Source organism: Geotrypetes seraphini, chromosome 5, assembly GCF_902459505.1.
Source record: "Geotrypetes seraphini chromosome 5, aGeoSer1.1, whole genome shotgun sequence".
In the NCBI taxonomy this organism is placed as follows: Eukaryota; Metazoa; Chordata; class Amphibia; order Gymnophiona; family Dermophiidae; genus Geotrypetes; species Geotrypetes seraphini.
This window is the reverse complement of record NC_047088.1, coordinates 221,749,428-221,775,011: the sequence shown is the minus strand read 5'-3', so window position 1 is coordinate 221,775,011 and position 25,584 is coordinate 221,749,428. Positions and strand designations below refer to the sequence as shown.

Here is a 25,584-nt window from a genome sequence, read left to right as displayed (position 1 = left end):
CTGATTATCTCCTGCTGAATATCCCTGGTTAGCGACTAGCCATTAATTGGCTGGTATCATGCAACTTATCTAGTTAGGCGTTGACAATCGGCACCTAACTGAATAAGTTTAGGGGTCAAATAGGACCACATAAAGAGCTGTTCTATGTCTGACCACTATAAAGTTAACTAGTTAACTCTGAGTATCAGCAGAGTGGCTTAACTTTTTAGCAGTCAAAAAATGTGGATATTCAATGTCGGTGGCCACAAATGGCCCGGCATTGAATATGTAGATTTAATGCCAGAAGCAGAGACCAAAAGCGCTGCCCACTATCAGCTGAATTTTGTTCCCAAAGGTCCTTCCTTATCAGGCACAGGCAGAGCATGTGAAGAAAAAAAACCCTATAAATTATACATTAATTATTTTCTATGGATGTTCAAAATTCTACTAACAGAAAGCGGGAACACTTGCAATGCCTTTTGTTTTTTTCATTTTTTAAAAAGCTCGGCTTTGTGAGTTATAAACCAGAGGTCCTTAATCACAGAGGAACTTTTCCCATTCTGTGTCTGTGTGCAAGGATGATATTCTTTCCAAAGCACAGATAGTAAACTGCAATAAATAAATAAAATTATAAAGCATGAAATAACTAGTCCACTTGTCTTGGATTATTTTTCAACTCAGCTAATTAAGGGCCCCTTTTTATCAAGCTGTGTGAGCCAGCATGGTAAATGCCCTGATGCTCATAGAATTCCTATGAACACTGGAGCCCTTACCTCACCGGTCTTTGCTACAAACCACTAGTGCAGCTTGATGGGGGGGGGGGGGCGAAGGTTAAAAGACTACAATACCGATGTTAAACTAAACTAAAGCTTAACTTTGTATACTGAGTCATCATTCTGAGAAGGCTCGACTCGGTTTACAGCAATAAAATAAACAGGGAATGATTTACAAATGATAAATAGAAGATAATAGCAAAATTTCAAAAGAATTAATTTTCAAAATGTTTGGCAAATAGAGTAGTTTTTAAAGATTTACGGAAAAACTGATGTTCTCAGATGACTTTGAAAAGTAGCTATTACTTTGAAAAGTTGCATTCTTCTGTTTATGACACGAATCAGGTAATCTATCTGGTCTGTTTAAATATAAGGATGGAGGTTGTATGGCTCTATAATTTAAGGAAAACTTACATCGCTCTGTAACTCATAGGCTTTTCTTGCATGAATAACATCATTCTGATCTGGTAGACAGGTCCATTGGTGTAGAGGATGTTTATAATCAATATCGCTAACCAATGTTTGACATTTCTTGGCCAACAAAAGCCCCAGCATATCCACAGGACTATTAAATTTCGTCTTCCATCTCTCAAACTCTTTCTTGTACTCTCTTTCGCTCTGCATCTTAGCAACATTAGCAGCCAGCACGGACCTGGGATCATCTTGAAGACAGCGGTATCCAATATGATGGCCCAATTGCTTGCGATAAGCAGTTTTGTATAAGTACTGGAATTTATAAAAAAAAGACAATATGCAATTATCCATAGATTCAAATTTTTTTGCAATCATTTTAGAAAAGATTTCTTCTACGTAAAGGCCTTTTATACCTGTAAAATGGCTTTTATAAATCTACCCCAAGTTTGACAAGAAGGCGTGTAATTTTTTACAACCTGTCTGTAGGGCAGAGTTTGGGTGGAATGTAGGCAGGGTTACAATTTATGCATGTTTTATAAAATATGTGCATCAATTAACTGAGAGCTTTATCCAGTATAACCTATGCCACCCGACAGGTAAATGGTGTTGAAGTTTGCTTTAATTAAGAGAAGAGATAAGTGCTAGCTAGTACAGAGTTGAGGACATGACATTTTTATTCATAAAAATTGTGACACACTGCATTATAAAATACTCATAATGAGGTAGAGAAATAGGTGAAATTACAATTATTGGATAATATTTAAAACTACTTACACATCATTCTACTGAAAATATCTTCAAAATATAATGAAAACTTAACAGTTCATAGAAAAGGAATATAAAGGGCCCAATTTGCAGACTGCAGGAAACAACCTGGCTACTTCCTATGGCTGGCGGTGGTCCCAGCATTGAATTTCCGGTCTAAATTTAGCTCCTTTTGACATAACCAGCCAAGCCGATATTCATCAGCTGACCAGCTAATTTATAGTGGTCAAAGACAGGCCCACATAAATAGCAGGCCTATCTGGCTGCTATACCTAGCTGGTCAATCAATGAATATTGGCATTGACTGATTATGTCATGCAAAGCAAACAACAAAAGGAAAGAATCCAACACAATCTGCAGCGAATAGAACACAAACCAAAACAAAGAAAACGGAAGATAGGAGTACAATGATGTAGGCTAAATTTATTAAACCAAAATCATGACTGCGATTATATGTTACCACCTTGAACCAAACCAAAGGACCCGACACAGTCCGTGTTTCGTTGAACACGCCTTCATCAGGGGTCCCAGGTGGATAAGGTACCAAATCAAACCGCAAACAAAAAACTTAGCCTACTGAAGAAATACAAGCAGTGGAGTATTCCAAGAGACTGTTCCACTGCTGCTTGTATTTCTTCGGTAGGCTAAGTTTTTTGTTTGCGGTTTGATTTGGTACCTTATCCACCTGGGACCCCTGATGAAGGCGTGTTCACCGAAACACGGACCGTGTCGGGTCCTTTGGTTTGGTTCAAGGTGGTAACATTTAACCGCATTTATGATTTTGATTTAATAAATTTAGCCTGCATCATTGTACACCTATCTGCAGTTTTCTTTGTTTTGGTTATGTCATGCAACATAGCCAGTGATCGGGCTAGCCGCTGACTGGGATATTCAGTGAGAGATAGTTGACTATCTCCCACTGAATATTAGTGATTAGCCAGCTTAGCACTATTTAGCCTATCAGGAGCTATTCCAGGCCACCTAATTGGTACTGAATATTGGGACAACAAATTACATATAGGACAAGAGAGGTAATGACTTACATCACTGGCAATGTTTCTGGAAGCCTTGGCAGCTTGGATTGGGATGGCATCCATTCGTAAGTCGTAACCTTTCTTCTTTGAATCTTCCAAGGAAACTTTATAGAGAGTCTACACAAAGAAACAAATCATTAGGATTCTTAATGGAGAAAATGACTATGAATCTTAAATAAGGATACACTATTTAACTTGCAGGATTTTGGATTATGTGAACTTATCCTCAGAACCAAATCAATAGTCGCATTGGTCACCTCCCTTAAAGTGCTCAGCATTCTGTGTATCATTTTTCTCAGTTTTGTGTTTAGTTAAAGCAGTAAGCTGAGAACCTGGTCTCAAATCTCACTGCTACTCTGTGATCTTTGGCATGTCACTTAACCTTCCATTGTTTCAGCTACAAACTTAGGGATTCTTTTACTAAGGTGCACTGAAATCTCAGCTTAACATGTTCTTGCGGAAGACTTTCCCTCATGCTAATTCCAGATTTACTGTGGACTATTTTTAAAGCATGTTTTTCTTTCTTTGTTTTCTTGCAATTCATGTGTTAATGTTTGCATTAGTACATGGTACCTACAAAAAAATAATGTGGGAACACGTTACCGTCTAATATTTAGGAGATGCTAAGGGCTTGATTCTCGAAACGCGCATCCCAATTGAAGGTGGCGGTAGGCATCTTACTACCATCTGGCAGAGTCTGGGAGTGTAGACACGATTCTGAATAGGACGCCGATGTATGATTGACACGCGATCAGCAGCCGCTTTTTAGGTGGCCACCCATATCGGCGTCCTGTACAGAATCTGGCCCCTAAGTGTTCACATGTCAACTCTGTTTATAACTGTAAATTGTTTCTGCCCATGGCATGCCCCCAGCAAAATGATTTTTAAAAATAGCTGATGCGTAGTTTAGCGTGTGCCAACAAGCAAAACAAGCCTTTTCTCGCATGCTAAGCATGCGGTAGGGCTTAATGCTCATTAGCAAAAGGTCCCTTAGATTTTATACCTTCTGTACCTAGATATAACTTGCCTTTAACTACTGAGAAAAGTGTGAGCCAAATTCTTTTCAATTTCCCTGTACTTTTGCTGAAAATCGGACAGGGTGACATTTTCCTTCTATTCTGGGCAAAAAGTATAGTAAGACATTTAGGGGTCCTTTTTCTAAGGGGCGCTTGCCATTTTAGCAATCTTAACGAGTCCATAGACTATCCCCCTCTTTTACTAAGGTGTGCTATGCTTTTTAGCGAGCGTGCACTAAACACGCTAACACGTGCATGTTATCCTATGGACGTGTTAGCGTTTAGCGCATGCATTGATTTAGCACGCAATAAACGCATGCTAAAATGCGTTTGGCACCTTAATAAAAGAGGGCCTATAATGGATGCGTTAGCATTTAGCACACGCTAAACGGCTAGCGCACCTTAGTAAAAGGACCCCTTAGCAAGGGAAATGAAACCAGTTTGCTTAATGCAAATCCAGAAGAGAAATACAATTTCAATAGCTCAAACCCATCATTTGCACACCACTTATTTCAACAACAATATTAATAACAGATCAATGCTCTACTCATCAGCCTCTCACTACAGGGCTTTTTACTAAAGCTTAGCACGTTCATATTGTTAGATTAGTTATACCTTAATATCTTGGTCTCCATAGGAATTGTTTTTATATGGCTTCATATTTATATTAGTTTGGTTTACATGGATGCTCGTTTATCCTTTATGCATCTGTGTTTAATACGTATGTATTATCTGTACTGTATAATTTCATTTTTGTTATATTTATTTAATTAATGTTATATTTCATATATTAAAATTCCAATTAAAAAAATTTTAAAAATGAAGCTTAGCATGTTCTAAATGCTAAGGCAGCCATTTTATTGCTAAGGGCTTCTTGTCATGTAGTGTGCACTAATTCCGTTAGTGCGTGCTAAGCTTTAGGAAAAGGGTCCCTATGTGTAAATGTACAAGTGAAATTTCTCGCATGGAAAGTTAAAGTCATTTTTTCAGAATACAGCGATCTTTAGAATTTACATACATCACTGCAGTTGATTTTGTTCTGTCTTGCAAGCACAATTTCCGGTGTGTCTGGCATGATGTGGATTATGGTCTTGTCTTTATTCCAAGCCTCTGTGTACAAACGCTGCAAAAAAATTTTTTAAAAAACAAAGTCAGCTGAATAGCCCAGAAAAGATCACTTTTGTGACTTCATAAATTCCCAAAGAAACAAATACAAGGGACCCAATATTCAGCCAGTGGTGGACAGCACTTTCACTGCCCACTGCTGGCGTTCCACCTGGATATTCAATGCCAAACTATTTCCGGCAACTGGCACTGGACATCCAGTTTCACTTTTGACTGTGGCAACTTAACCGGTTAAATGCTTAGCAGTTAGAGATAGGCAGTGGCGTAGTAAGGTAGGGGGTGGACTGCCCTGGGTGACCTGGGTGCCGGCACCTCTCCTCCTCTCTGACCCGCTCCTTCCCTTCCCTCCCCCACCATGCCTTCCCCCCGTATCTCAAACTCTGTCGGCATGAGCAGCAGCTCCAACATGCTGCTTGTGCCTGCCTTGGCTCTCACTCTGATATCACTTCCAGGTCGCAGGATCAGTTTCAAGTTTATTTAAAATTTGGAAGTGACATCAGAGGGAGAGTCATAGCTGGCGCAGGCAGCAAATTGGAGATGCTGCTCCTGCTAGGGAAATTAAAGAGGTACAGGGGAAGGGAAGCGAAGCACACGGCGGGGGTGTGGAGAAAAGTGGTGTGGGGTGCCCCTGCCCCAGTTGCCTCCCACCCTCCCTACCCCACTGGAGATAGACCTGCTTTTTAAGTGGCCTATCTTGTAAACATTGCCAGTTTGGTAGTAAATATCTGTGCCTAACCGGCTATGTCATGCAATATAGCTGGCTAATGGCTAGTCGCTAAACATGAATAATCAGCGGAAGATAACCAGTTTTCTCCTACTGAATATCCATGGTTAGGCACTAAAACATCCTGGACTAGTAGTCATTCCCAGCCCATTAAATAGGTTTGAATATTGGCCAGAAGGATCCTATATGAAATATTCCACCTTTTGCAACCAGCAGTTTTTTTAAAAACTGATCACCACAGGCTGATTTAGACCCAGATATTTGGCGCCAGAATAGACCAGCTACATAAATAGGGCCTAGTACTCAAGTCTAAATTAGTGACAGCCATCAGTGTTTAAAGAAGCACCGACAGCTGAATATTGACCCATTTTATTCATATATAGACCCCACAACTTGAGTTAGATGTCTAATAGTTAAACCAAAGCTGAAATAAAGTGCCTGCATTCAAAATGTGAAAGGCAACCTTAGCTAAGAGCATTTACAGACAGTCTGTTTGGTGATAAAGCATTTCAGAAGTTACCTTGTTCATTGTTTCTGCATTAACCTTGGCCAACTGCAACTCCAAGGAATCTGTCACACTGGTAAATTTGACACTGGATGGATGCTGCCGATATTTATGTTCACTTAGGATCTCTCCAGCTCTCTTGGTTTTCTCAACATCCAACGAACCAATGGGGACCCAACCAATGCCTTTTAGCCAACTAAGGTCTGATTTATACAAATTCTGTTGAAGAAAGTATGCATTTTGCAATTTAACATCCAAAATCAATAGTTCATTGCTTTTGTTTGCTGAAACAACATTTATATTTGCTATTCTAATATTGCTTTGTGATTTGTGTTGCATATATACTTAAAGCAACTTTTTATCTGTCGCCCTCCCGTTAAGGTAGTATAGAGTACAATATGAGGTTTGCATTAAAAATATTGTTTCTGTTTTAATTTTGTTTTCTATTTCTTTCATGTTTTTTTCATTTGTAATATTATTTGCTAAAATGACATGGACAGCAAAGATGATATTCCCTTGGTTTACATTGTTTTGCATGAGATATGGCACAAAGTGATAAAGGGACTCATTTTCAAAAGAAAAAAAAATGGTATAGAGTGGCATCTGGATGTTTGCTTAAACATCCAAACTGCCATTTTCGAAACAGAGGTCCAGAGTTCCCCGGAAGTGTCCTTTTGAGGCTGCTACATGTGAAATGGATACTAGATGGAAGCAATCTGCTTATCCCGCCTTGTAGGATTGCATCATGCAAGATTTGGAGATATTGACTGATAGCCAATGATGCTATGACCCTATGCATGAAGAATGAATCCACTTATAGAACATCATAACAACTGGATAAGGGAAAGGGGAAGGGTTCCTTTTTTTTTCTTTCTAAATGTATTCATTTGTTGCAGAACATAATTCCATGAAACAAAAAACAATTCAAGGTAAATGCTTCAAACTAAAAACAAAATCTTTATCTAGTCCACATTATATGAGGGCTGTTTATCCTGATGGAGTCACCAAAAGGTAAAGAAAATTAATAGGAAAACAAATATTCATTAAACTTCAAGTCAGGCAATAACAAAAAGCTTCTATTTTCACTCAACCTCAACCTCTTGGAAAATTTTCTTCAAGATAAAATTAAAGTAGATAATTTGCCTGTAACCAATGCAGAGGTTGAGGTTGAGTGAAAAAAGAAGGGGTTCCTTTTAAGACTTGAACTCACTGAAGGAACAACCTGGTGAGTGCCGAAGTGCTGCACAAACTTATCTTGGGGGAGGTGGGGGGGGGTTTAGAGGGCATTGTTTCTTGTGCAGTCAATATTTTTAGGAACAGTAATGTTTCTTGAGATTTTATTCCAATATTATTTGAGACTGTGCAAATGTTACTGTTTTTTTAAATAGTTTGTATTTTGTCTTTATAACTGAAAAATTTTAATAAAAATCTAGAAATACAAAAGTATAGCTGGCTATACATATAGAAGGGTGTTGATATTCAAAATCACTTATATTGGCATGATATTTAAAATGATTTAACTAGTCAGGAGAAGCTCCTGCCCAGTTAAACTATGCTGAGCAAGCTTGTAGGAGATACTCGGTTACACATTATTGGACAATGCCACGGAATATCTCCTTTGAGTGTCACAACACTGTCCTTTTTCCATTGCAAATGCAAGCAGTGTCTCACTTCCCAGCTCATCACACAATTGTTTCCCACGTACTCACCTTTATATAACCCCCAGGGACCCCTGAAGAAGACTTTTTGTCGAAACGCGGACCGTGTTAGGTCCTGTATCCCTAGCGGACTAGGTCCTTTAAGGCTTTTATGTGGATGATTTATTTTTATGTGGATGAAATTATTTTATGTGGATGATTTCAGTATACCTTTGGAACTTTGACACTTTCAAATAAAGTCCATTTAGGAACATCGTCACTCCACAGAGTTTTTTTTGGTTTTCACAACACTGTCTGTGCAGTGCTGGAGCAGTCCTGGAAGTTATTGCAGTGTCAACATAGCTAATCAGACAATAGGACAACTTAAAAAGTAGTCCTAACTTTGCTTGGTTAGCTGTCCAGGTACGGTATTGAATAGCAGTCATATCTGCATAATTTTCAGGTACCATTGCTCACCCAGATATTCAAGGATGTCTAATTTGTTAAAAAATATCCCTCACTACTAGTGTCTGAATATAGAAACATAGAAGATGACGGCAGAAAAGGGCTACAGCCCATCAAGTCTGCCCACTCTGCTTACCCACCCCCTGTCTATGCCCTAATGACCCAATTTCCTTATCTTGACCCTCATAGGGATCCCACATGGGTATCCCATTTATTCTTAAAGTCTGGCACGCTGTCTGCCTCGATCACCTGCACTGGAAGCTTGTTCCAATGATCAACCACTCTCTCTGTGAAGAAATACTTTCTGGTGTCGCCATGAAATTTTCTGCCCCTGAGTTTGAGAGGTTGCCCTCTTGTGGCCGAGGGTCCCTTGAGAAAGAAAATGTCATCTTCCACTTTGACACGTCCCGTGAGGTACTTAAATGTTTCGATCATGTCTCCCCTCTCCCTACGTTCCTCGAGAGTGTAGAGCTGCAATTTGTTCAGTCTCTCTTCGTACGAGAGACCCTTGAGCCCCAAGATCATCCTGGTGGCCGTCCGCTGAACCGATTCAATTCTGCACACATCTTTACTGTAATGTGGCCTCCAGAATTGCACACAGTACTTCAGATGAGGTCTCACCATGGCCCTGTACAACGGCATTATGACTTCAGGCTTTCGGCTGACGAAACTTCTATTGATACAACCCAATATCTGCCTTGCCTTAGATGAAGCCTTCTCCACTTGATTGGCAGTTTTCATGTCTGCACTGATGATTACTCCTAAATCTCGTTCTGCTGAAGTCCTAGTTAAAGTTTCTCCGTTCAAGAAGTACGTCCTGCATGGATTTCCGCTTCCGAGGTGCATGACCTTACATTTCTTAGCATTGAAGCCTAGCTGCCAGGTTGAGGACCAACTTTCCAATGTAAGCAGGTCCTGCGCCATATAATTCTGTAAACTGCATTCACTTACTATATTACATAGTTTGGCATCATCGGCGAATAGTGTTATTTTACCTTGAAGCCCTTGAGTCAGATCCCCTATGAATATGTTGAAAAGAAGTGGACCCAGGACCGAGCCCTGCGGCACTCCACTGGTCACCTCCGATGTTTTAGAGAGGGTACCATTAACCACCACCCTCTGAAGTCTGCCACTCAGCCAATCATTGACCCATGCAGTTAGTGTCTCTCCTAACCCCATCGATTCCATCTTGCTTAGCAGCCTGCGGTGTGGGACACTGTCAAAAGCTTTACTGAAGTCCAGGTACACGATGTCCAAAGACTCTCCCAAGTCCAACGTTCTTGTTACCCAGTCAAAGAAGCTGATGAGATTGGATTGGCAGGACCTACCCTTGGTGAATCCATGCTGACTGGGATCCCGAAGATTCCCTTCATTCAAGATCGTGTCCAATTTGCTTTTAATTAGTGTTTCCATGAGTTTGCACACTATTGATATGAGACTCACCGGTCTATAATTCGCAGCCTCTGCCCTGCAACCCTTTTTATGCAGAGGAACGACATTAGCTAATTTCCAGTCCAGGGGAACTTTCCCCTTACTTAGGGAGAGCTTGAATAGCTCAGCCAACGGTTTCGCCAGGACATCGCTCATTTCTCTGAGCACTCTTGGGTGCAAATTGTCTGGTCCCATGGCTTTGTTCACCTTGAGTTTTGCCAGTTCACTGTAAACTTCACCTGGTGTGAACTCAAAATTCTGAAACGGGTCTTCTGTGCTTTGTGTTGCCTTCAACTGCGGACCATGTCCCGGTGCCTCACAGGTGAAGACTGAGCAGAAGTATTCATTCAGTAGTTCGGCTTTATCGGAATCTACTTCCACGTAACTTCCGTCCGGTCTTCTAAGGCGTACTATCCCGCCTGTGTTCCTTTTTCTGTCACTAATATACCTGAAGAAGGATTTGTCCCCCTTTTTAATGTTTTTTGCCAGAATTTCTTCCACTCAAAGTTTTGCCTCCCTAACTGCCATTTTGACCGCTGTAGACCTGGTCCTATATTCTACCTTTGCCTCTCTTTTCTCCGTGCGCTTGTAGGAGAGAAACGCTTTTTTCTTCTCCTTAATGAGGTGCGAGATCTCCGCGGTGAACCATTGGGGTTTATTGTTTCTTTGTCATTTATTTACTGATTTTATGAAGCGGCTAGTTGCTTCATGTATGGTTGATTTCAGTGTTAACCACTTAGCTTCTACATCATCGGTCTCCGCTTGGTCCTGCAGCGTCCGATGGACGAAATCTCCCATGCGTGCGAAGTCTGTGCCCCGGAAATTGAATACCTTTGTTTTCGTGTTTGATCTAGGGAAGCCTTTCCTAAGGTTGAACCATACTATGTTGTGGGCGCTGGAGGCTAGCGTATCTCCTACTGAGACCTCTGAGACGCTTTCCCCGTTGGTGAGTACCAGGTCGAGGATCGCCTGGGCCCTAGTGGGCCATTTGTTTGAGATGTGCTCCCTTTATGGAGGTTAAGAGCCTCCTGCTACCGCTGGTTGTCGCTGAAAATGAGTTCCAGTCTGCATCAGGCATATTGAAGTCCCCTAGCAGTACAGCTTCTCCTCGTAGAGTGATATTCTCTATGTCTTCAATTAATTCTGCGTCCATGTCTTCCAGTTGTCTTGGGGGTCTGTATACCACACCTAGATACAGGCATTTTTCTCTGCCTCTTGCCAGGTTTACCCAGAGGGACTCCCCGGTGTACTTGACATCTGTGATTCTGTTGGTTTTGATGTCCTCTTTAATGTATAGAGCTACCCCCCCCCCCCCTCCTAACCTGCCCTCTCTGTCCTGACGAAGTAGATTGTAGCCCGGTATAGCCATATCCCACCCATGTGAGTCCGTGAACCAAGTTTCAGATATTGACACCACATCTAGGTCGGCATTCCTTATTTCAGCCTCCAATTCTAGAATTTTGTTACCTAAACTGTGTGCATTGACATACATGGCCCTCCATATCTTGTGTTTGCTAAGTCCCTGTGAGGCGTATCCTACCCGAGTCGGTGTGACTCCTAAAGAACTGTTTGCAATGTGGGTACTTACCTTGGACATGGAAGCGGAGTTTCGACTCACCTCATCAGGATAATTCCTTTCTGCATTAATATGTGAATGGGTACCCTCCCCCGACTTACCTAGTTTAAAGCCCTGTGAAGCAGGTGGGCTAGTCGGATAATTTAACTGAATTTTACTTGTGTAAAACACAAAGGGCTCCTTTTATCAAGCATAATAGTGTGCATTAAACCGCTGGCCGCGCTATCCGCTACCACCTCCTCTTGAGCAGGAGGTAGTTTTTGGCCAGCGCGTGGGTTAGCGCAGTGTTCTTCAACCTTTTTACACCCGTGGACCGGCAGAAATAAAAGAATTATTTTGTGGACCGGCAAACTACTAAGACCAAAATAATAAAACACATTTTCGCCCCGTCTCCGCAAGCTCGGTCCCCACAAACCATCTGATCCCATCTGCACAAGCCTCAGTTATGACTTTATATTGAACGTATTTTATTAAAGTATAAAAAGAAACAATATTCTGTACAACTGTCATTTTATAAATATAAATATTCAGAGCAAGGACCAACAAAACCCCTGTCTCCCCTCCTCTTCACATATATCCCCTCTACTATCAAGAAAACTGAACAAGCCAAATTATTACAGAATGCTACACAGAAATATCATGCTAACAGAATACTGCAGTCACACATGACAGGAATAGTGTTAGGCTTTGCAGTCCCCAGTTATGTCTCTAGCAGGATATATATTTCAAATCTGATATATTGTAATGACAAAATAGAAATAAAATGATTTTTTTCTACCTTTTGTGGTCTCTGCTTTCATCTTCTTTCCACTCTTCCTTCCAGCGTCTGCCCTTTCCATCCACTGTCTGGCCACTCCCCCTTCCATATGTATCTGACTTCTTTCTATGCCCCTCTCCCCTTTCCATCCAGCCTGTGCCTCCTCTCTCCTTTTTACATCATTCATTCCAGCTTCACTGCTTTGTTCATTTTTATCTCTCCTACACCAGATCTAGCATCTTTATCCCTCTCTCATTTCTCTGCTGACCCCCTTTCCAGCATCAATCTCTCTCTACTTTCTCATTCCTCTGTCTCTCCCCTTTCCCTCATCTGATCTCCATTCCACCCTGACCCCCTTCGCCTCCTGTAATCTCCCTGCCAGCTGTTTCTTTCCTTTTTCCCTTCTCCCTTCCCTCCTTCCCCCTATCCAACATTAACTCTCTTCCTATCCCTTTCCCTCCTCCCCTCCCAGTAGCATCTCTCCTTCTACCTCCCTCCAGGTCCAGTAGCAGCTCTCCCTTTATCCATCAGCTTCCCAGCCTCCAACAGTGGCTTCCTCTCCTTCCAGCAACTCTCAGTACTTGCCTGCAGCAGTGATTTACTTAGGCAGCCTTGGGTCCGTTGCCGCCTCTGAGGAAAGGGGAAGTTGCCAAAGTGAATCACTGCCCTGGTAAGTACAGAGCTGCTAGGAGAGGAGACAGCCACTGTTGAAGGCTCCCTGAACATTCACGAACCCCCTCCCAAGCCGGCAAAAACAGCTTTACACCACAGGCCCTGCCGCCCAAGACGAGCCGGAGGCCTCTACCCGCCGCATGCTGCACATGGGCAGACTCTCAGCACAAACGCTGCTGATGGCCCCAATCGACACGCTGACCTCCCCGCGCACGCTGACCATCTCCTCTCTGCCTGCACTTTCCCCGCGGCCCTCTTCGACGACTCGGCAGGGGCAGCGATCAAGACAGGCTGCCGATATCGGGATCTTTCCTCTCTGAGTCCCGCCTATTTTGTTTCAACTTCCTGTTTCCGCATAGGCGAGACTCACAGAGGGAATGGCCGACGTCGGCAGCCTGTCTTGATCGCCCGAGGCTGGGAAGAACAGAAGATTTCCGCGAACACCACTGGGGCAGGAAATTTAACGGCATCCATCTCGCCGGTCCTGCGCGGACCGGCAGGAATTTTCTGCGGACCGGCACCGGTCCGCTGACCAGCGGTTGAAGAACTGTGGGTTAGCGCGTGATGAAACGGTGCACACCTTAACCCCGCTAGCGCGGCTTGATAAAAGGAGCCCATAGGCACAGATTCTCAAAATAGTACCAGAATCGTCCGGCGCCTGAAAAACTGCGGTTTTGAGAATCGCAGTCTGTGTTGATGACAGGTGCAAGAAATGTAGGCCAGGGTTTTACACGCCTACATTTCCGGTGCCTATCTTCGACACAGAATCGCACTTAGCAGCGCCAATCATCAACTCTGTCCATAACCAGATCTCTTTTGACATTCAGCGCCAGCAAGCATCTGCATTGACGCAATTCAGGTACATTTTTTTGTAGGCACCTTGCAGTGCCTACGGATTTTTCCTTAGTTTTTAATTGGTTTTTAACAGCATGGTCAATTACTGCACCATTAATGGCCAATTAAAACACTTAACTTAGGTGCTATTTGGGCTCCTATCAGCGCCTTCCAAATGGTGCCATTTTGAGAATCTGGGCCCGAGTAAATAAGTTAAATATTTTTATAAATCTTGCATAACTAATGTCATCCTATGTTGTATTTCTTTAAATAACAATGTATTGGAATAAAATATCATATTAGACTGAAAGCTTTAACTCCTTGTACTTACATCACTCTGTAGCTCATAGGCCTTTCGAGCATGAATGACATCGTTCTGGTCTGGCAAACATGTCCATTGGTGTAGAGGGTGTTTATAATCAATATCACTGACCAAAATCTGGCACTTCTTAGCCAAAACAAGTCCAAGCATATCCACAGGGCTATTGAACTTGGTCCTCCATTTTTCAAAATCTTTCTTGTATACTCTGTCACTCTGGATCTTGGCTACATGTATCGACCAAACCAGTTTGGGATCATCTTGCAGGCTGCGGAACCCAACATGGTGGCCTAATTGCTTTCGATAACCTGTTTTATATTTGTACTGTGCAAAACATTTAAAAAATAGATATCAATAAGTATAGCCCTTTACTAATTATAACATGAATTCTAGTTTAATATAGGAAGTATCAAATGACAATTTGAAGCAATCGTGAAAGATGTCATCTCTAGGTAATATTTGCTCTACTAGAAAGGACTTTCTCACATTTAAAAGAATTTTATTGTACTTCAGGATCATAGCACACAACAGGCAAATATATAAATTGATCCTGATTCAAAGAACCTCAAAATATACAGTATATATAGTAGGAATATGATCTCCAATAAAGAGCACAATTTTACTGCATATCTACGGAAATCATAAGAACATGACGAGTAATTGTCCTTACTAGTGCTATCTGATATACAGTATTATTGCATCAACAAAGTTGACAAATAGATGTGTTGTCATTCAAAGGAGTAGAATAGTTTCTTCCAAAGAGACAGTTCTACTTACATCACTTGCAATATCTCGTGAGGCTTTGGCTGCTTGTATAGGAATGGCATCCGAACGTAAGTCATAGCCTTTCTTCTTATCTTCTTCCATTGCAAGTCTATATAGTTTCTTTAAAGAAAAAGGTGATTTGTTAAAGTTGGTTGTGGACTATGGCATTTCATTAAGGGTAGAATTGGGCAGATTGGATGGACAAATGACCTTTATCTGCTGTCATATTCTAGGACAGTGGAATAAACAAGGATGCAAATAATCTGCCTTGTATTCTCTTGAGAGCAGAACTGAGGAGAGAAGTGATGAGGGCAAAACAAAGGTGGAAAAAGAAAGTACAACCCTACAATACTGTAGACTATGGGGTAGCTGGTTTTGTGCCAGTGTCCTATAAGTTCCCAGAAACTAGTAGTGCCATTAGGTTAATGGTGGCAAGGAATTGTCTAGCAACTCCATGGGTCCTAAAAGTCCAGGTGTTAGGGTAACAGTCTTATTAGCTTTAATTGTTTAAATTATTACAAAGCTTGATGGGAAAATTTGGAGTGTCTGATTAAGTATGAAATCATGCATTTTCATCTAAATGAAATTATGAATATAATATGCAAGAGTAACCTGTACAAAATAGCATTTATAATTGTATATGCAATGGTTCGACTGAATCCAGCTTCCAAGAAAGCAAAGGGGTAGTTTGCAAAAAGTAGCACTTAAAACCTTCACTCTATTGAGCTTCTGAAAAGACTGATGTAACTTGAATGATTGACTCTTGACTAAAGCCCAAATATCAATGAGCATGGGTGGGCTAGATATCTTGAACAGTGGCCTCACTAAGTTTAGTAACTGAGTGGATAATTACAAGATTTGGTAAGAAGATTTGGAAGTGTACTTGAGTATCACTTTAAGTATTGATCATGGGGAACTCACAAAGTAAAAGGATACAGCCTAAGTTGAGAAATTTTGGATATGTTTGGGACAGATATGGAGGACAGTAATGAAAGAAGGATTGAGAGATCAGAGAGGCTGATGATTTGAGGTGGCACAGTGGTTAGAGCTTCAGCACGCTCAGGTTGTGGATTCAAAACCCCAAGCTGCAACTTGTGACCCTGGGCAAGTCACTTAATCCTCCACTGCCAGGACAGATAGGGAAAATGTTTGAGTTCCTGATTTGTAACCCGTTCTGAGCTCCTTTGGGAGGACAGGCTAAAAATTTGAATGAATAAATAAATTGTGTGTTCATCTAACCAAGACGGCAGAAAACCAGATGAAGAATCTCAGTTAGGCAAACCAATCATACCAATTCATCTTTATCAGCCATCATTGACTTATATTACTACACAATATTACATTTCTTTGAAACATAAAACAGATACATAGATAGATAAACACATAAATGGCAAGACATGTAGAAAAACAAGAAGAAGGCAGATTCACCTACATCACTCATGTTGATTTTATTTTGTTTTGCAAGCAGAATCTCTGGTGTATCTGGCATGACATGGATGATGTTTTTATCTTTGTTCCATGCTTCCACATACAGGCGCTAAAAGAAGGGCACCAAATAAAAGAGAATGAGACATAACGTTTGAGGTTATCCTAATGACTCCTAACTTATAGGTTCTGCTGGATAAGTATAGTGCTCTTTAGACATGTCTATGTTATATGGGATAATCGTAGAGAAAGATTTTATGTATGGAAACTGCATAGTTGTATGTGGTATATAATTTTTTTAATAAATAAATAAATACAAATTTAAAAAATGCTAAAAGTGTCAAGCGGTCAGAATTAATATCAGTTATAGCGTCAGTTTTTAAAAGAGGGCCACATTTTTACTGTCAGTGTAGTAGACTGGGGAGGCAAGACTTCCCTTGACTAAATCCATGCTGACTCTGTCCCATTAAATCATGCCTAGCTATGTGTTCAGCAATTTTATTCTTTATAATAGTGTCAGACATTTTGCCTGGCACTGACATCACTGGTTTGTAGCTTTCTGGATCACTCTTACAACCCTGCATAAAAATTGGTATTACACTGGCCACCCTCCAAGCTCTAGGCACCATAGATGATTTTAATGATAGGTTACAAATTACTAGTAGTAGATCTGCAATTTCATTTTTCAGGTCTTCTGTACCCTATTGTTGACAAAATCACAATGAATCATATATACGAATGATAGTAGGTAGGCCTTACCCTGTTCATTATCTCTGCATTAGCTCTTGCCAGTTCCATTTCTAGAGAATCTGTTACACTAGTAAATTTGACTGTGTCTGGGTGTTGACGATAATTTTTCTCACTCAGAATCATTGAAGCTCTCTTGTTCTTCTCATCATCCAAGGAACCAACTGGTAGCCATCCGATGCCTTTTAACCACTGAAGATCTGACTTGTAAGCAATCTAGAGGGAAGAAAAACAGCAAAGTTAACACTATTACACTTATTTATTTTAAAAATGTATAGTTCATTACTTCCCAACGATCAATGCAGATTACAACTGAAACATATCCAATACAAAATATACAAGAGAGAAAAGTCAAGCTAAAGCTACTAAAACAAAAGTAAAATACTCGGAATATAAACTAAGTAAATTATAAATGACAAAGAATAAAAATGCAATTACAATACTCAGCATACAGGGATACAAGTGGATCGATTTTTCACTCCGTCAAAAATTAGAAAGAGTAGAGGACACTCTATGAGGTTACAGGGAAACACTTTTAAAACCAATACGAAGAAATATTTTTGCACCCAGAGAATAGTTAAGCTCTGGAACGCTTTGCCAAAGGTTGTGGTAAGAGCAGATAGTGTAGCCCATCAAGTCCAATAGCCTGTTCTCATGGTGGCCAATCCAGGTCACTAGTACCTGGCCAAAAGGAGTAGCAATATTCTATGCTACCGATCCATGGCAAGCAGTGGCTTCCCCCATGTCTTTCTCAATAACAGACTATGGACTTTTCCTCCTGGAACTTGTCCAAATCTGGAGGAAAAGTCCATAGTCTGTTATTGAGAAAGACATGGGGGAAGCCACTGCTTGCCGTGGATGGGTAGCATGGAATATTGCTACTCCTTGGGCTTTTGCCAGGTACTAGTGACCTGGATTAGCCACCGTGAGAACGGGCTACTGGGCTTGATGGGCCTTTGGTCTGACCCAGTAAGGCTATTCTTATGTTAATATGTTATATAAAATGGAAACCCCCCCCCCCAGCAAAACAAAGAACTGGTGACTACAGATTGCCTAATCAAATATGCCTTTTACTAAGGCCCCCTTTTACAATACTATGGTAACAATCCTGCCGCAGTAAATGCTCCGACATCCATTCAATTCCTATGGAGGTTGGAGCATTTACCACGCTGGCTTGCACTATCGGGCTTGCCAAAAGAAGCCCTAAGTCACTTGAAATTCTTGTTTGAATAGGTATACTTTTAACTGTTTTTGAAAAGATAATACATCTACGAGTGAAATAAAGCTCAATGAGTAACACATTCCACAAAATAGGTGTAGCAATATTATTTATTACATTGTGGAAAACATTGAAGAATACTTTTCTATTTTGCAGGATAACTATAATGCATGAGAAAGATCAGCTAAACAGTGCAAAGTGTAAATATATTACTGATGAATTCAAAAGGTTACTCACATCACTATGAAGTTCATATGCCTTTCTGGCATGTACAACATCATTCTGGTCTGGTAGACAAGTCCAGTTGTGCAAGTAGTGCTTGTAATCAATATCACTGACCAAAGTCTGGCATTTCTTGGCTAGCTGGATACCCAGCATATCTACTGGAGTATTAAACTTAGTTCTCCATTTTTCGTAATCTTTCTTATACTCTCTGTCACTTTGCATTTTGGCTACATGCATCGCCCATACTGATTTGGGATCATCTTGCAAACTACGGAATCCAACATGATGGCCTTGCTGTTTACGATAAGCTGCTTTGTATTTGTACTGCAAAAGAAGTGATGTTTGATTAGCACTCATTTTCGGTTTCACAGAAATTGCTTCTCTGTTCTACAGTGTTAAGCGTAAAGAGGAAGAGCACCAGGGAAGAAAACATGAATACACTACAGGGTAGGCCACAGAAAAGTAGATGGACTTTGAATACAATGTTTAGCTGGTGGTTTTGTTCCTGGGTACTTGTTGCTTTAAACTTTAAAGCATTATACGGACTTGCCCCTAAATACATTACTGACCTTTTCTCCTTCTCAGCCAACAGACACAAGAGAAGCTCATATTCCAACTTCGGTTCCCCCCCCAGTGAGAGGTTGCAAACTGAAAAAACACCATGAACACCTTCTCTCACACCAAGCAGCATCATGGGGTAAAGACCTAGAACAATTACTTTCGCCCACTACTTATGAGGAATTTAGGAAACGTCTAAAAACACACCTGTTCCTAAAGCATCTAGACAACTGATCCACTCATCTCTCTCCCCCCAATAGCGATTAACTTGTCCTATTGATCACTTTTTCCTCAACAATGAATTTCCTGTCATATTAATTCTCTTTCTTCTACCCCTCTTGAAGTCAATCAATTTGTACCTTTGCTTAATCTTTTGTAAACCGCATAGACCTTCACGGTACTGCGGTATATAAGCTGTTATTATTATTATTATTGTTGGCATGTAGCCTTCCATAATCTCTATTCGCTGTTCCAAGGAGAACACCATCTTTAAGAGGCGGGCTACTTTTCTGTGGCCTACTCTGTATAACCTCTTAAACTACTTAGCAGAAGACAGTCTATATCGAAACATGAGTTCAGTATACAGGTTAGGAAGCTAGATGCAGTGTCTAGCACCCTGTGCTAATAAACTGGACAATGGAATGACTCTTACGTCACTGGCAATGTCTCTGGATGCTTTCGCCGCTGTAACTGAAATGGCATCAGGGCGCAAATCATAGCCCTTCTTCTTCAGTTCTTCATATCCTGACCTGTAGATTTTCTGTTGGAAAAAATAGCCAAAGTTCCATTGTTATATAGGCTCAGTATTATTACAAGAAAAGATGTAAAAAGGTAGATCTGCGCTTTACTCTTTTCACATTTCTTCCAGACAGTATAGAATGAACTTCATCTCACAGAAATAGTTCACTTATCAGACATTACATTTATCCCATTCACAATAAGAATGTAGGGGCCCTTTTATGAAATGTGTGTTTAAGCATGTAAGAAACAGGCTACCATGAAACGCATTAAAGCATTTTGCAGTATTTTGCATGGTAGTGTGGTCTAACTCGTGCAAAAACGCTTGAGTACCTGAATAAATTCATGTAAACCATTTTGAAATCCCTTGGGAGAACGGTATAGAAAATTGACTAAACTAAACTAAACCTTAAGTTTATATACCGCATCCTCTCCATAATTATAGAACTTAATATAGGAAGGAACAGCATAATGGGGTTGGAGGTTGAGTATAGGGGAAGAGAGCATTACATTTTTGTGAATAGCCTAGTTTTCAGGTGTTTTCGGAATAGTTGGAAGGAGCCCAGATTCCATAGTGGGGCAGAAAGATTATTCCAAAGCCCTGTGATTCTGAAGAAGAGAGAGATTTCCCCAATTTTCCCGCATAGAGGATACCTTTTAGCGAGGGGAAGGATAGTTTAAGTTTTTGGGTGGACCTGGTGGTATCAGGACTCGAGAAGTTCCAAAATATTGGAATTAGGGGAGGGAGGATGCCGTTTAAAAAATATATATTTTCGGAGAGAAGAATGGGCATGAAAGTGATAGCCAGCTAACGCATGCAGTAACCAGAACACTTAGCGCTTCCTAACAGGAGGGGATAACTAATCCAGCATGAATTCTTTTACAGGTAATGCATGCTTATGTAAATATTAGTATATAACCTGAAAAATAAATGATTCAAAAATGTCTTAAATCGTGCTGCATTGAATCTGGGATTAATGCATGGGGAAGTTCCAAGTTAGAATGTACTCCACCTGATATTCAGCAATATTTAACTGGCCAGGAATGGTTCCCAGCTAGCTAAATGTCGATATTCAGTGGGAGATAATCAGCTATCTCTCACTAAATATCCTGGTCACTAGTTACATCGCACACCACAGCTGCTCATCACCAGTATTCATTGCCAGATCAGCTAAGTCTAGTGGCCAGATTACTACTGCTATCCATTCACTCATGTCCGACCCTTGGATACTTTGTAGGCCAGTCCTCGCCATGCTTCCCCGTTTTTCACAGCTTCTTTCAACTGCTTGATGTTCATTCCCGTGTCATTCTTCAATGGGCCTTTGGTCCCCCTGCTTCCTTTTACCAGTGATCATTTTGAGTAGCACCTCCTTTTCAAGTGAATTGGCCCTCATCACATGTCCAGATAGACCCGCCTAAATAGCGGTCTATCTGTAGTCTTATGACTTAGACGGCCAGTCAGTGAATATTGTCTTATCCAGCTATTTCTACAGCGCCTATGCTTAAAGTGGAGATTCAATGCCAGTGGCCAGATACAGCCCTGGCATTGAATTTCCAGATTCACTGCCAGCTAAGAGAGGTAGCCAGGCTGCCTCCCACAGTATAAATATAGTTCCCACTATGTCCTGATTTTAACGCTCTTTAGTAAATGGGCCCCTTACTCAGCAGTGGTTATAGTAAACTTATTTTAACATTTGTTGTGATTTCAGTTGGATTATTCTTCCAAAACAGCCTCTTATATCCTGTTATTAATACTTACAGTATTTTTTCGCTCAGAGAATAGTTAAGCTCTGGAACACGTTGCCAGAGGTTCTGGTAAAAGCAGATAGCATAGCTGGTTTTAAGAAAGGTTTGGACAAATTCCTGGAGGGAAAGTCCATAGTCTGTTATTAAGAAATGGGGGAAGCCTCTGCTTGCCCTGGGTCGGTAGCATGGAATGTTGCTATTCTTTGGGTTTTGGCCAGGTACTAGGGACATGGATTGGTCACCGTGAGAATGGGCTACTGGGCTTGATGGATCATTGGTCTGACCTAATAAGGTATTCTTATATTCTTATGTTCTTTCTTTATTTGTTTAGAATTTAATCTGCATCCTCACAGAAATGCTCAAAGCAGTAACAATACATTTCCATAAACAGTCAAAAAGTATCCAGAGATTCAGCACCATTACCTGGATAGTGTCCGGCCCTGAATATCTGGATAAAGTGGATCGTGCCAGAACTTATCCAGATACTGGCAATATTCAGTCTGCCATCCTGATAACCTCAGATAGATTTGTATCTGTCCAAAGTTATCTAGATAATTTACCCGGATGGTAGAGTGAATATTGCCACTATCCGGATGTGTTCCAGCACCACCCTGGATCTGTCCTGGCAGTATCCTGATAGTGTCGAGCTGATCTGTAAGGATTTTCAGAGGCACCATCTGGATAGTGCCTCTGAATATCCTGGTCTGCAGCATTTACCTGGAGAGCAGACGCTGTAATCCAGACAAGTGCTTTCGAAAATTGACCCACGGGTTTATAGGACTTGAAAAGTCTACAGATTTGAGAATAACAATATATTTCCAATGCTTCCTGGGCAAGAACCCCACTATTACTGTGCCATAAAGATATAAATATTCCTGTCCTAAAATACAGAAAATGTCTCTTTGCATGTATTAACAGTGGCCAATCGGTCACAGGATGTCAGAGATGAGAGAGGGTTATCTTCCATTGCTGACCTCACTCCCCCCGTTACCATGTTGTTTTCAATGCTCTTACCCTTCAAGGCTGCTAAAAGAGCTAGGCCAAAGCAACTTGGCAACTGATTGTTCCAGTTCGTCATCTGAGATCTACAGTAGTTAGGGGTCTTACTTAAAGGTGCCACTATAAAGGAACTCTAGTTGGCAAGAAACAGAGGAGGATCTTCCATGAGCAAAGTATGTTCTGTTTTTGTTACATGCCTCTGTTGGCTTTTACATATGGATTGGGAATGTCTTTTTTCCCTTTCTCATTTTGCTTGCTCCCCTCACCGTTCATCACTCGGTGTTTGATGACTCTGTTTCAGAAATGTTCTGCCTGAATGAATGTATCCTGATTTATTTATTGTCCCTTCTTTTTATATGAGAGCAAATGGGGTTTTTTTTTCAAAGCGAGTCTGGGAATTACTATATATCGTGATAGTGTCTATTAATACGGAATCGATAATTGTCCCACCTGCATATGTGAAGGTATCTATTAACTCCGAGCAAGTATTTATTCAAGTAGCTTTTATGTCTTCTTTTAAAAAAAAAAAAAAATCTAATCTAAACATTTTATTTAAAGTTCCTTAATATATTTTATTTGACTTTGGACTATGTTTATTTCAGGCATTTGTGCCCCTTGTCTCTCTCTTACCTTCAGTTTAGAAGGCAATTAAAGACCCATCTCTTTAACAAATTAGGGTGACAGGTCAAAAACGCGCAAGACAATCGCGCGCAGACAATGCGCTCACTTGTCTTAACGCTCAATATTCTTCTGCTCATTTGTCTTGCGCTCAGTTGTCTCGCGCTCGGTTGTCTGCGTGATTTTGTCCGCGCGCGATTGTCTATGAACCACAAATTAGATCTCTTCATTTAGATTATTTCTGTATCCTTATTACTCTTTTGTGAATCGCTTAGAACTATTTGGTTATGCGGTCTAGAAATTGATTTATTGTATCGTATTGTATTTATATTGTTCATTTTATGTAATAATATTTTTCATCTTAAGCAATCATAGTTTTTCATGTCTGTATATGTGTTTTTGTATGTAAATAGTTTATTTGGTTTGTTTTTAGACTCCTGAAGCAGATATTTCTTAAGTACTGAAACGCCTGCAGTGTCGAGTCTTTTCATTGAATGATTCCCTATCAAAAAAGATCCCATTTGGAAGCATCTAATTTAAAAGAGGCTCCACAGCACTGTTTAGCAGCACCTATAAACTATCTAACCAGAGATCACATAGATTGTGAATACAGGAGTTCTAGAAGGGTCTCTTCATAGTTTAAGCTAAAAGTGTGTCAAATAACATTTCAAACCTCGGCACATAATTTGAAGATTGACTTACATCGCTCTGGTTGATTAAGTTAACCTTAGCCTGTAGGATCTCAGGTGTGTCAGGCATGACGTGAATCTGTATCTTATCTTTATCCCAAGCTTCTGTGTAAAGTTTCTACGAAAAGAAAAGAAAAAATACAGTATTTGTGTAAAATATGCTAAAGGGATTTCCCCATTTTAGGACAAATTTACTAAGGTCATTCCCCAGTTCTGTGTCTTTGGAAGACCATGATGAATACGGCCCAATGGGGGAAATTCTAAAACGGCAGCTTAACTTAGGTGCCAGGAACTGCCCTACCGGTGCCTATGCTTTTTTTTTTTTTTTTAATAAGTCTTTATTGATTTTCCATTAATAACAAAAAGTGCAACACAATATTCATATCAGTAACAATAACAACTAAGCACTTAAATTTAATCAGTAGCAGTGCAACAATATAAACCCTCCCCCGCCCCACAATTACATCAAGGAATAACACTAAAGATATAACCCTCCCCCCTGGATGTGTCTGAATTATACCAGCAAAAAGAAGAATAAAAGAACTATAACAATTGTACAAAAGACGTCAAAGGACTCCAAACTAAGTTAAATATCTTAGAATGTCCTAGTATGTCAGCATTCATTTTCTCATACCTATAGCTTAAGCATAAGCTCGCCCACCAAAAAGAAAAATTAAGTCGATCACATTTTTTCCAATTGCGAGTTATCATCAGAAAAAGCCGGCATTTATAGCGGTCCATGCGGGGGCTTAATATACCGGCATCTATGCTAATAGGGAAATGCCGTTTGAAACGGCAAATAACTAAATTTGAAGCGCCTAAAAAAAAGGTGCCAGAATCACATCTAAGGAGGCAATCCCGTGTCATTCTTTAGTGTCTATCTCAACCTCCCATGGTTATCTGCAGGGACGGGAACAGTGATGACTTTTGTCACTGTGTCATTCTGCTGACGTCTAGATTTCTTTTCTCAGCAACTTGTATTCCTCTACCCAAACCACTCTCTCTCCATGCTTGAACCACACTCTCGTGCTATCTAGGTGTGGCATGGATCACAACATGTAATAATAATGTTTGAAACCCACACAAGCGGATGTTTAAAATGAGTCCTGCCCTGAGCTTATACAATCTAGCTAATCCAAATGAAGCTAATTTCCTTCTGCATAACCACAAGCCCTCATATGTAGTGTCAAAGTTCAAAGACTTCTTGAATCCTAGTAATTGTGCCAATTAAAATGGGACATGTCAAAGTTATTTACTTACTTTGTTCATGGTTACAGCATTATTTTGAGCTAGAACCATGTCCATGGAGTCCATGAGTCTTGAGAATTTAAATTTGTCCGGGTGCTGGCGGTACTTCGACTCGCGTATTGCTTCCATAGCCTTCTTATTTTTCTCATCTTCCAAAGACCCCAGCGGCATCCATCCTATACCTTTCATGTAGTCATTGTATTCAGATTTATACAAAATCTGAAACAAACAAAATGATGCTTAAAATAAATTACTGTATCAAATAGTATTCCTTGGTTATTTAATTTTACCTTCCTCACACCAATTTAATATTCTGTTACTTTTAGTCCAGTTTCTAAAAATATGAATAGAATATATTCCTGCCTTTGAATATCTCAAAGTTGTAATCTACAGTTTCTAGGACAACAATAGGGTTAAGTTCTCTGTAGAGACTATTTTGAAATCTTTAAACCAATAATAGTAAAAGATAAGCTAATAATTAATGGACCATATTACCCAATGGCCACATCATTCCAGCCACATACTGAAACTTTACTGGGAAACAGTGGTGTACCAAGGGGGGGGGGAGTAGTCCACCCCAG

General features: G+C 40.5%; 1 protein-coding gene across 23 annotated transcripts in view; it reads right to left on the bottom strand.

Moving 5' to 3' along the window:
* The window catches only part of NEB (nebulin), a 419,697-nt gene that overhangs the window by 237,897 nt on the left and 156,216 nt on the right, over positions 1-25,584 (bottom strand). For all 23 annotated transcript variants that reach the window (XM_033944892.1, XM_033944897.1, XM_033944903.1 and 20 more), the window contains 12 exons: positions 25,016-25,222; positions 23,769-23,873; positions 19,618-19,725; positions 18,420-18,731; positions 16,976-17,179; positions 16,224-16,328; positions 14,804-14,911; positions 14,039-14,350; positions 6,351-6,554; positions 5,000-5,104; positions 2,975-3,082; positions 1,167-1,478 (listed from right to left, as the gene is read on the bottom strand). In XM_033944892.1, coding sequence (XP_033800783.1) covers positions 1,167-1,478; positions 2,975-3,082; positions 5,000-5,104; positions 6,351-6,554; positions 14,039-14,350; positions 14,804-14,911; positions 16,224-16,328; positions 16,976-17,179; positions 18,420-18,731; positions 19,618-19,725; positions 23,769-23,873; positions 25,016-25,222 — 2,190 coding nt within the window. The remainder of the gene's footprint in view (positions 1-1,166; positions 1,479-2,974; positions 3,083-4,999; positions 5,105-6,350; positions 6,555-14,038; positions 14,351-14,803; positions 14,912-16,223; positions 16,329-16,975; positions 17,180-18,419; positions 18,732-19,617; positions 19,726-23,768; positions 23,874-25,015; positions 25,223-25,584) is intronic.